Source organism: Molossus molossus, unplaced genomic scaffold (assembly GCF_014108415.1).
Source record: "Molossus molossus isolate mMolMol1 unplaced genomic scaffold, mMolMol1.p scaffold_m16_p_22, whole genome shotgun sequence".
Lineage (NCBI taxonomy): Eukaryota > Metazoa > Chordata > Mammalia > Chiroptera > Molossidae > Molossus > Molossus molossus.
The window spans coordinates 33,980,659-33,993,218 of NW_023425358.1; the positions used below are offsets into that span (position 1 = coordinate 33,980,659).

Consider the following 12,560-nt stretch of genomic DNA (forward strand, 5'->3'; position numbering starts at 1 on the left):
GCCCCACGCCGGGCTGGCACGCCCCTCGGCGCCCCGTCGGAACCGCGCAGACGCGGCGGCGCGCGGCCGACCCGCAAGACCGGAAGCGCACGTCCTCCCCTCGCCCGCCTCTTCCGGTTCACTTCCGCCTGCCCCGCCCGAGCGCCAGACCAGCCGCTCTCTTGCTCTTTAACCGGATCCTGCTCATCGAGTTGAAACTCGGGGACCATCAAGATGCCGGTAAGGAGCCCGAGTCAGGGGTGTGGGGTGATGGCGAGAATTGGGGAGAGCGGTGCGAAACTGTGCGTGCGCGGAGCGGAGCGGGCCAAGCTGATCGGAGGGAAAGCGGGATCTAGCGTAGGGAAGAGGAGGGAGCCAGTTCTCGTAGGATTGGGGCGGCCCGGGGGTGTCGGCCACGGGGGCGGGGAGCAGCGGAGTAGGTCAGAGTGGGCGTGCAGAACAGGCTGCCTCGGCCCTCTGGCCCCTTCTTCCAGTTCCTGGCCCGTCTTTGCCCTTTCTGCACCCCCCGACTCCGGCAGGGTCCCCAAAGCCTCAATAGAGCCGCGAAGCCAAGGGCTGCGCTTTTTATTTTTATTTGTTTTTAATTTTTCAAGTCGAGGGTCCGGCTTCTTTGTGAAGTCTCACTTCCTTCTGCGCCCCAGCGGGCGGGTTCCTTCCGCTTCTTGTCATCTGTCAGACCTCACCTTCTCCCTTGTGGCCCCCGCTTTGGCGGCCACCCCTGAGCCGCTGGGTTTGGGGCCCCAAGGCAAACTCAAGGTCGGCGCCTGGTTTCCAAATGCTCCTATTTTATTGTGCATCAGAATAGGAATAAAATTAGTGGTGGTCTGGTTTCTCTTAATTTCTTTCCTTTTTTTTTTTTAATATGGCCATTCCAGTTTTTTAAAAAATAGGTTTTTGTTATTTTGTTTCTTTGTTGTTGTTTTTTTAGCAAAAGAGGAAGGGAGAGAGAGATAGAAGCATCCATGTGAGAAACAATAATCGGCTGCCTCCTGCATGCCCCCTACTGGGGATGGAGCCTGAAACCGGGCCTGTGCCCTGACTGGGAATCAAACCGGGACCTCTCAGTCCATGGGACCAGGCTGAATCTACTGAGCCACACCAGCCAGGCTCTCTTAATTTCTGAAAGCCAGTCTGTGGAGTAAATTTATCACCATCGTGGTAGGACTCCATTTTGCAAATTAGAAAAGGAGGTTCAACAACATGGAATTATTCAAAAACAAACATCAGCCCTGGCTAGTTTGGCTCAGCAGTTAGAGCGTCAGCGCACAGACCAAGGAGTTGCCGGTTTGATTCCAGCCAAGGGCACATACTTCGGTTGAGGTTCATCCTCGAACCAGGGCCGGGCTGGAGGCTGCCAATCTATGTGTCTCTCTCACATTGATGTTTCTCTCTCTCTCTCTCTCTCTCTCTCTCTCCCCCACCCTCCCACTCTATCTGAAGATAAATGGGAAAATATCCCAGGTGAGGATTTAAAAACAAAAACAGACATCACTGAGCACCTACTGCATGCCAAGTAAGCATGGTTACAACAGTGAATGAGGCCAGCAAATCCCTGCTCTTTTTTTGTTTGTTAATCCTTACCTGAGAATATTTTTCCATTAATTCTGATAGAGTGGAAGAGAGGGAAGGGGAAAGAGAGATGAACATCAATGTGAGAGAGACACATCGATTGGTTGCCTCCTGCACAACCCTGACTGGGGCTGGGGATCAAACCTGTAACCCAGCTACATCTTCTTGACCAGAATCCACCCCATTACCCTTCAGTTGCAGGCTGACACTCTAACTGCTGAGCCAAATCAGCCAGGGCCAAATCCGTGCTCTTAAGGAGTTTACATTCTAGGCAGGGGGAGGGGGGAATCAGTGGGGGGAAAAGGAGAAACATCTGTAACAAAAATTAATAATTTTTTAAAAAAAAGGAGTTTACATTCTAATGGAGAGGCAGGCAATAAACATGTAAATGTAAATAAAATAAAGGAGATTATTTCTGGTAGTGACAAATGCTATGAAGGAAATAAATGGGGAACAAGACCCTATGAAGTAGTAGATATGTTATTGTTTTCTCATTTTTCAGAGGAGGAAACAGGCTGAGAGAAGTTAAATAATTTGCCCAAGATTGCACACTAATGCAAAAGCTTTGCCTTGGTAAGCCAGGCTTTAAGCCAGGACTCTATAGCTTTGTGCTGATTTCAGTTGGACATAGAACACCCTGGATTTTCCCTGTGATTACTTATTTAATATGTCTTTATCTTTTTATTTATTGACGTTAGAGGGAGAGGAAGGGAGAGGGAGAGAGAGAGATAGAAACATCAATGAGAGAGAACATCGATTGGATGTCTCCTGCATGCCCCTCACTGGGAGTCGGGCCTACAGTCTGGGCCCTGACCGGGAATGGAACTGGTGACCTCTTGGTACATGGGTCGACGCTCAACCACTGAGCCACACCAACCGGGCAATATCTGTCTTGTCCATCAGCCTGAAAGTTCCTGAGGGATGGAGATTATACTGGTCTTGACCTTTAGATCACTATGCCTTGCACTTAGAAGGGGCTTAGTTATTGTTTGGTGAATGAATGAATATATGAATGGGGCCTATATTGTCTTACAAAAAGCCAGACATTTGTATAAAAGGCAGAACTAGGACTCATACAAATTGTTCTCATAAATGTGACCCCCCCCCCCAATCCTTTAACTCACACCTACCCACTGAAGGCAGTATATATCTTTTCATTTCACAAAATTGAAAACAGGCTAAGATGAGAAAAGTGATGTCTTGGTCAAAGATATAAAGCCAGGAAGTGGCAGAACTGAAAAACCAGTGCTTGGGTTCTGGCTTAACAACATCTGAGGGGTGGGTACCCCTGGTTTTTATAGTGTTTGCCTTTTTCTTTATTTTTATTATTATTTTTATCCTCACCCGAGGACATTTTTCCATTTTTTGTTCAGACAGAGTGGGAGAGAGAGGAAGAGAGAGAGAGAGAGAAATCAGTGTGAAAGGTACACATTGAGTGGCTGCCTCCCACACGACCCATCCAGGGCCGGGGACAAACTGCAACCCAGGTACGTGCCCTTAGCGGGAACCGAACCCTGGACTCTTGGGTCTGCGAGCTGACGCTCTAACCGCTGAGCCAAATCAGTCAAGGCTCTTTATTTTTTTTAAATATATATATTTTTTATTTTTTTTTAGAGAGAGAGGAAGGGGGAGAGATAAAAACATCTTTGTGAGGGCGATACAGCGATCGGCTGCCTCCTGCATGCCCCCTACTGGGGATCGAGCCCCAAACCTGGGCATGTGCCCTGACTGAAATCGAACCAGGACCACTCAGTCCATGGGATGACACTCAATCCACTGAGCCACACCAGTTGGGCAGTATTTGCCTTTTTCTGTAGTGTAAATACACCCACCCATCACCAGTGTAGTGTCACTGAACATGGAATTGGAAGAGATGCACAGTAACACCCCATTATGGAGTATTTCCACCGTAAAGATACAAAAGACATAAATAACCTTAAGATCATAGACAAGAGTAAAATAATTTTTAAAAATAGGAAGTAATGAATTTTGAGACTTGATTACCTTTATTTTTAATATAATTGATTACAAATTTATATAATTTAAGTTTTAATAATGACTGTGTTCAACAACCAGCTTGGCTCAAAAATTTTCAAAATTCCTGAAAATTTAACATTCCCTAGTTAATCTTGGGTAGGTTACTCTTTTTTTCCTTTGGAGAAATAGACTTGTCTGGCCCACTGACATTTGTTCTCCTTCTGTTTCTGAATTCTCACCTTGCCACTACAGGCTTACCACTCTTCTCTCATGGACCCGGACACCAAACTCATTGGAAACATGGCACTGTTGCCCATCAGAAGTCAGTTCAAAGGACCCGCCCCTAGAGAGAGTAAGTCGAAACCCCTTTCCATTATTTTCAGATTTTGGTATGAAACATTTAGCAACCCTCTGACATTATCAAGTTGGGGAAATTCTTAGTTCAGTCCTCTGCCTCTGGTTGCTCTTGTATTTTGTTTACTTGGTGGATATTGCTTTTTAAACCTTTCAAGATCACGAGTACGTGTTGTATCTAATAGGAAGTTATATTATTGCTACTAATTTCTCCAGGCTATTTTGTTGAGGGGAAAGAGAAAATGTGCTTAAATCTTGACACTCTTTCTTTTCTCTTTTTTTTTTTTTTAATCCTCACCCAAGGATATTTTTCCTTTTTTTTTTTTTTTTTGTACAGATAGAGTGGAAGGGAGAGAGAGTGAGAAACATCTACGTGAAGGGACACATCGAGTGGCTGCCACCCGCACGACCAACCAGGGCCGGGGACAAACTGCAACCGAAGTACGTGCCCTTAGCGGGAACCGAACCCGGGTCTCTCTGGACTGCAGGCCGACGCTCTAACCGCTGAGCCAAACTGGCCAGGGCTTGACACTCTTTCTATCGTCACTGTCAGTTCTTACAAACCAATCTAATGCAACTACTTCTATAGAATGCCATTTCCCCACCCCTTCTCTGTTACCAAGCTGGAAAAAAACATTTTAACCTCTTCCCCATATAAATCTACTTTATCCATTCTTTGTGAATTTCATTTTTAGCAATCTTAAATCTTTTTTTTTTTATCCTCACCCAAGGACATTTTTCCATTTTTTGTTCATATAGAGTGGGAGGGGGAGAGAGAGAGAAAGAGAGAAAAACATCGACGTGAAAGGGACACATCGAGTGGTTGTCACCCGCACGACCCAACCAGAGCAAGGGACAAACTGCAACCGAGATACGTGCCCTTAGTGGGGACCGAAGCCGAGTCTCTCTGGACCACAGGCCAACGCTCTAACTGATGAGCCAAACCAGTTAGGGCTTAAATCTTTTTTTAAAAAGATTTTTATTGATTTGTAGAGAGAGAGAGAAACATTGATGTGGGAAAAGAACATCAGTCGGCTGCCTCCTGCACACCCCCTACCAGGGATCAAGCCACAACCTGGGCATGTGCCCTGACAGAGAATGAAACTGGCAACCTTTAGGTTCATGGGAGGACACCCAACCAACTGAGCCACTAATTCTGAGTTTTATATCTTTGCATTCTTTCTTGGTACTCACATTATTTATTTTAATCCTCACTCGAGGATATTTTTCTATTTATCTTCAGTTAGAGTGAGAGAGAGAAATATCGATGTGAGGGACACAGCAACTGGCTTCCTCCCACACGACCCCGACCAGGGCCAGGGACGAACTGCAACTGAGGTACGTGCCTTTGACCGGAATCAAACGTGAGACTCGTTCCATGGGCCGACGCTCCAACCGCTGAGCCAAACCAGCCAGGGCTGTACTCACACTCTTTTTTTTGGGAACCACTTTTTACTGTTCAGAAAGCCCCATTCTTTCCAGATATTATCTGAGACTCTTCTGACACATTCTGAGATATTCTGCCAACAGTGTAATTTGTATTATATTAGACATGGTTTCCTGCACCCAGAAGGGGTCTGCACTGAGTTCCACTCATGGTTTCCACGACTGTGGTTTTAATTAACGATTTTGTATTGAGGCCATCTTCGTTCCTTTGCCAGACTGCCTGACTTGACCTTTTTAAATTTAATTTTGTATTTAATGTCATTTGAAAGCTTAATAAACTTAATAAATCTGATGAGTCACTACAGTCTTTACTTGATTCTGAGATGAAGAAAAAGGAACAGATAGGTGGAAAAGCAGAACAAAGGGAAGAAAAATGATGTAAAAGAATTACAGTGCAAAGAAAAAAATGAGTCAATGTTGGCTCAGATTCCTTGAGAAGAACCCTTTTCAGATCATTGCGAAATACCATATGGTGTATCAGAAGATGCAATTGACCAAGGAGTAAATCTAATTACCACTTTATAATTCTTTTTTTTTTTTTAATCCTCACCCGAGGACATTTTTCCATTTTTTTTGTTCAGATAGAGTGGGAGAGAGAGAGAAACATCAACATGAAAGGGACACATCGAATGGCTGCTTCCCACACGACCAACCAGGGCCGGGGACAAACTGCAACCGAGGTACGTGCCCTTAGCGGGAACCGAACCCGGGTCTCTCTGGACCACAGGCCTACGCTCTAACCGCTGAGCCAAACCAGCCAGGGCCCAACACGTCTTTTGAACACATTTTATGTGCCATACACACTTCTAGATTCTGAATCCTGTAGCCTCCCCACCACACATACACCTATGGTGACATTTAAAAGAACTAGCTGGTTTTTGTTGAATCCTTTGAGGAAGTTTCCTATATGCAGATAGGAAAATAGATCAAGGAACACAAGTCTAGAGTGCAAATTCTGTTGAAATTCTTTAGCGGAGGAATGAGCAGGGGTAAAGACAACTGAATTACAGCATATTAAAACTTCAGGATTACTTTACGTTTCTGCTGTGTGAGAGGGATCGCAGTCATGGACAAGAAATATAAATCACTGTCTGTGGGTTGCTGAAACCAGCTGCCGGATACCAAGACCATGGGATTGTGACCTTTTTAAAATAAAAAAAGGAAAACAAAAATTGCCAAAGAAATTGTGTAATGAGATCTATCTTTGTCACAACAGTATTTCTGGCTTTTTTCAGTCTCTAGCCACCTAGAACAGCTTGTACAAATACATCTGAAGTCATAGTTTTTATAAACAGAAAGATGTGTATGAAAACCCCAATGGGTTCCTAAATGACAATTGAGAGGTTTTCCCCCCTGCAACTTAGTGTATAGATTCAAATAAAATTGTATCGAATACTTTTTAAATCATTTTGTTGAATTTAGTCTGTTTGTGTCCCATTCTATAATTTATAAATGCATGAGAGATGTCTGGAACGATGTTTTCCAAGTGTTAACAGTAGTTATTTCTGGGAAGTGAGATTAGGGTAACAATTAAAAATTTTTGGTATTGATTAATTAATTTTTCTAATGAGCATGTATAATTTTTTTTTTTTATCCTCACCCGAGGACATTTTTCCATTTTTGTTCAGATAGAGTGGGAGGGAGAGAGATGAAGAGAGAGAGAAAGAGAAACATCGAGGTGAAAAGGACACATCAAGTGGCTGCCTCCTGCACAACCCCAACTGGGGCTAGGGACAAACTGCAACCGAGGCATGTGCCCTTAGCGGGAACCAAACCCGGGTCTCTCTGGACCACGTGCTGACACTCTAACCACTGAGCCAAACCGGCCAGGGCTGAGCATGTATAATTTTTATAAAAACAATAAAGATATAAGAATATATATTTTTCTAGAAATTGTTTCTAAAGACTTTATATTTTAGTGGCCTAATTTTATTTTATTCAACTCCAAATCTCCTTACCATTGAGCTGGGATATTATTTTTCTTTATACCTCTTTTAGATGTTATGTTTTGCATCAAGCTAATGATCTCTGCCCCCTCCCCTTGTGTCCTGCTTAGCAAAAGATACAGATATTGTGGATGAAGCCATCTATTACTTCAAGGCCAATGTCTTCTTCAAAAACTATGAAATTAAGGTAAAGTACAGAGCTTTTTAATATCTAATTAATTTTCCGATTGGAAAAATTTCTAGCTGGCAGTCAAGGTTGCCCCAAGGAGTATATAGAATGAGATTATGTACTTTAAAAAATCCAAAACAGCACTTAATGTTAGACTTTATAGCGATATCAATGTCTTATTCTCCTCCAAAGTCTACACCAGGGGTTGGCAAACAACAGCCAGAGGGCCAAATCTGGCCTACCACCTCTTTTTGTAAATAAAGTTTTATTGGAACACAGACACATACATTTGTTTATATATTGTCTATCGCTGCTTTCACACCACAATAGCCAAGTTTAGCAGTTGTAATAAAAACTATACAGCCTGGCCCAGCAGGTGTGGCTCAGTGGTTGAGCATCAACCCATGCACCAAGAGGTCGCCGGTTCAATTCCTGGTCAGGGCAAATGCCCAGGTTGTGGGCCCGATCCCCAGTGAGGTGCATGCAGGAGGCAGCCAGTTGATGTTCTTTCTCACTGATGTTTCTATCTCTCTCCCTCTTCTTTCCTCTGTCTCTAAAAATCAATAAAGAAAAAACTGTACAGCCTGCAAAGCCTGAAATATTTATTATCTGATCCTTTTTTCTTTTTCTTTTTTTTATTCTCACTCTAGGACATTTTTCCATTTTTTTGTTCAGATAGAGTAGGAGGGAGAGAGAGAAACATCGACGTGAAAGGGACACATCAAGTGGCTGCCACCGCACAATCCAACCAGGGCCGGGGACAAACTGCAACCGAGGTACACGCCCTTAGCGGGAACTGAACCCGGGTCTCTCTGGACCACAGGCTGATGCTCTAACCGCTGAGCAAAACTGGCCAGGCCTGGTCCTTTTTTCTTTATTCAACATTAGCTAAGCACCTGCTACATGCCTGTCTAAAACTAAAAATCCTATGTGCAGTGTTATTTTTTATATACTTCTGTGTCCTGGACCTGAGCTGGAGAAATAAAGAAACTTCAACAACCCTGACCCTTCCTTCAAGCACCATTTCTCCCCTTCTCTTAGTTCTTGGTAGGGATCAGGTAGAGGGAAAGGCGGCAGAGAAGGAGGAGGGAAGTGGAAAGAAGTTTCAGAACTCTCGCTATGAGCAAGCTGTAAGAAACGTCGCCCTGGCTGGTTTGGCTCAGCGGTTGGAGCGTCGGCCTGCAGTCCAGAGAGACCCGGGTTCAGTTCCCACTAAGGGCATGTATCTCAGTTGCAGTTTGTCCCCGGCCCTGGTTTGGTCGTGTGGGTTGCAGCCACTCGATGTGTCCCTTTCACGTCAATGTTTCTCTCTCTCTCTTTCTCTTCCTCTCCCTCCCGCTCTATCTGAACAAAAAATGAAAAAATGTCCTCGGATGAGGATAAAGAAAAAAAAAGAAATGTCAACATATTTTGTGGATAATATTCTAGAACTCCTTGCCCAACTTTGACTTTGGAATCAAACGGTCTGAAATTTTTATTTAGACTCTTGGTCTACAAATAGTCTAAACATCCTGTGATATTAGCAGAGTGTTTCCTGTATCTAATACATGGTCGAAATGGTGTATTTGTTATAGGTGTAAATAAATATTAGAATTCTGCCACATTTCATTCTTTCTTGAATATCACATATGATCTTAAATAGAGGGAAATGTGTAGTTTGTTTTTAAACTCTAAAAATCTGTTTGACCTGAAGTACATGCCACATTTGATCAACACCCATTGGCCTTTTCCACATTTTCCTTTTGGTTAGGTTAAGAGTCGGACTTACGGAGCTCTTCAAGAACACGCCACATGAAATAATTGCTTCCTCTTTTAGAGTCATGAATGATTTGTTCTCGGCAGAGTTCCTAAAGTGAAAGAGTTTCTTAAAGAGTAGCCAACCATATGGTGCACCTCAGATTTCCCCGGCAGCTCAGTGAATTCTGCTTCCTACACAGAGTGAGGGCTGTTAGCACAGATCCTTGGGAACCCAGGGACAAGAGGAGCCGGAAACAACAGAAGTAGCCACACAGCTCAGGGTGGACAGAAAGTGGGCTTGAGAAGACTGAATTTGGAGAGTGGGGATTTTTTTTTTTTTTTTAATTTTTTTCCTAGTTTCATTTTGAAACTAGGAAAAGCCTAGGATAGACGAAGCAACAGGAGCGTGGGCAGGGCTGCTTTGGCTCTCGAGAGATGTTACAGGAAAGAAGTGAGCTAAGGTGGGGCTACTGTCAGCTCACGGGAAAGTCAGAGAAAGGGGGCCCTTGGAGACCGTTCAGGAGTTTAGCCCAGGACGAGCTGCTGCTGCCCACTGCTCCCCTAGTTGCAGTCTGTTAGGGTCCCTTAGAGTTTAGGAGATGCACACCTGTGGGGAAAGACGAGAAGGACAGGAAAGGCTCGGGTGGGCTGCTCTGGGCAGGGAGAGCTCACCGAAATGGGAATTTTTGATGCTATAAGAACTATACTTATGCAGTTTTCAGTTGATAATCAAAAGACAAAGACTGAATTCATTTATTGAACATAATTGTTATGTTTGTTCAGGACTGTTTTTAAGTGTTGTTTTCCCCCCTGTAGAATGAAGCTGATAGAACCTTGATATACATAACTCTCTATATTTCCGAGTGTCTAAAGAAACTCCAAAAGGTAATTAAACTTGGATGATCATCTCCCAGGAAAAAAAATTGCTAATAGGTATTGGGACTTGGTGAGACTCTAAGGGCAAGCAGAAAATATTTCCTCTGACTTAGAGCATGGACCTGAGAGAAATATCTGAATATGAATCTCTAAACTTAACAGTGTAGTTGACTAATCAGAGGATACGCTTTGCCTGTATTTTCCCAAGATAGAAATATTGAGCAAAAAATTCCTTTTTGAGCTCTTGGCTCAAAGGTTCTTAATTTGGGAGTCTGCAAGGATAGAATTCAGGGGGTCCATGAACTTGAGTGGGAAAAGATTCCATCTTTCTTTTTACTAACCTGTAACTGAAATTTAGTACTTATTTTTTTATTAACATGAACAACAACCCACAGTGTGAAAAGTTGTGACTTTTCACCAATAGAAATCACACTACTTTGCATTTAGAGTGGAAGATGTTTTGCAATATTGTTTACAATCATTTCTACTTCAGAATTTAGTTAGTTAGGACCACTGCAAGATCTTGTATTTAGTGCATGAATAGAGAAGCACATGTATGACTATAACATACATTTGTTTTTTCACTATTACAATTATAATTATTATGTTTCAGTATAATTGGTTTCTTTTGTAATTCTATGTATTTATTTATTTATTTATTTATTTATTTAAAACATTATTCGGAGAAGGGCCTACAGGCTTCACCAGATTGCCAAGGGTCATCAGAAACATTAACCCCAGCCATAGCTATTTAGACTAAAAATTCACAAATTGGATATTATTATTTTCCCCGTAAAATACATGTGTGTGCATAATTTTTTTTTTTTTTCAGTGCAATTCCAAAAGCCAAGGCGAGAAAGAAATGTATACTCTGGGAATTACTAATTTTCCCATTCCTGGAGAGCCTGGTTTTCCACTTAACGCGATTTATGCGAAACCTGCAAACAAACAGGAAGACGGTAAGGACAGGGGCTCTGCCTCTCTCTGGCACAAGGCTTCTCCACTTGACGTTGTATCCCCTCCTCTTCCTGCCTGATTGGTATAATACTGAGAGTGGAATGAGTAGTACATACATTATCTTATTAGCCACTCTCACAAAAGATTCTTGGTAACAAGTATAACATGTTAGAGAATCTTTTGGATCAAAATGAATGTACTTATAAAATCCTTCAGACTGTCATTTCTATTTCTTACCCTGTTGGAAGATATAGAAATATGTTACGAACGTCAGTGTCCAGATCAGCAATGGGCACGTTTGTGGTGCGTTCTCAAATTCAGTTTTTTTGTATTGTTCTACCTGCTCCCTATTTTAGAAGTGATGAGGGCCTATTTACAGCAGCTAAGGCAAGAGACTGGAGTGAGACTTTGTGAGAAAGTTTTTGACCCTCAGAATGATAAACCCAGCAAGGTAAGACCTCTTCTTTGCCTGTTTAGTTGATAAGTCACCTTTTATCCTATAACCTCCATTAAATGAAACACTAAGGTCATTCATTGCAAGAAAACTTTTAGTTTCTGCGTCGCAGTGTTGCAAACTTTGAGCATGTGCATTGTATATATACTAAGAGTTCACTGAATCACAGTGAATAACGATTGCATATAATAAAAAATTTTGGTTTGTTCTTATATCAGGGCATTGTAAACCTCATAGAACACTTTTTTTTTTTTTGCATGATATATCTTGAATGTGTTACATCTGTTTTGTCTTTGTAATTTTGAGTAACGTATAAGTCACTAAAAAAAAAAAAAGAATTTTACATTTTTACATGCTTCCAAGGAGTGTGTATAACATAAGGGCTGCCATACTAATATTAAATTTTAATGTTAAATTATTCTGGCCTTATCTTGAACTCGCATTGTATTTGACCGCCACTGTTCATTCTGTTTTGTCCTCTCTCGTTAGTGGTGGACTTGCTTTGTGAAGAGACAGTTCATGAACAAGAGTCTTTCAGGACCAGGACAATAAGGAGAACTGGGCAGACGCTGTTTTCACAGCCGTTGGCAGCATTTTACAGCAAGATGTACACAGTTCTTTGCCTTTAATTCATAAAGTTTTATACAGAAGAGAGAAGAGAATGTGTCTTTACTTGAAAAGTTCATTATCAAGAATTTGTGAGGGGGAGAATGAATTGTCAAAGGGTGATTTGAAATTTTCTGCATTATTAAGCTGGTGCTTAATAAATAATAATAAAGAAATTTCTAACAGTTTGTCGAGAAAGCATTATTCCTTATCTTTGGCATTCACTTAATTTCCGTGAGATAATATTCACCCTCTTAAAGTGTAAATTCACTTTTTAGTATACACACAAAGTTTTGCAACCATTGCCACTAATTCCAGAATATTTCACCACCCCAAAAAGATGTACCTGTGTGTCCCGCCTCCCCCCCCCCCCCATCCCCATTGCTCTCCAACCCATTCCTCCTAGTCCCTGGCATCCACTGACCTTCTTTCTGTCTCTGGATTTGCCTATTTTGGACATTTCACCATA

At 42.3% G+C, this 12,560-nt stretch overlaps 1 protein-coding gene across 1 annotated transcript; it reads left to right on the forward strand.

Annotated features, from left to right (window-relative positions):
- The first annotated feature begins 116 nt into the window (after positions 1-116).
- Positions 117-12,276, forward strand: ARPC3 (actin related protein 2/3 complex subunit 3). The gene is made up of 7 exons (XM_036277162.1): positions 117-219; positions 3,799-3,898; positions 7,403-7,479; positions 10,015-10,083; positions 10,907-11,033; positions 11,388-11,482; positions 11,975-12,276. Exons 1-7 carry the CDS (start codon positions 214-216, stop codon positions 12,035-12,037), a joined length of 537 nt encoding a protein of 178 aa, XP_036133055.1. The 5' UTR covers positions 117-213; the 3' UTR covers positions 12,038-12,276.
- Positions 12,277-12,560: the final 284 nt, after the last annotated feature.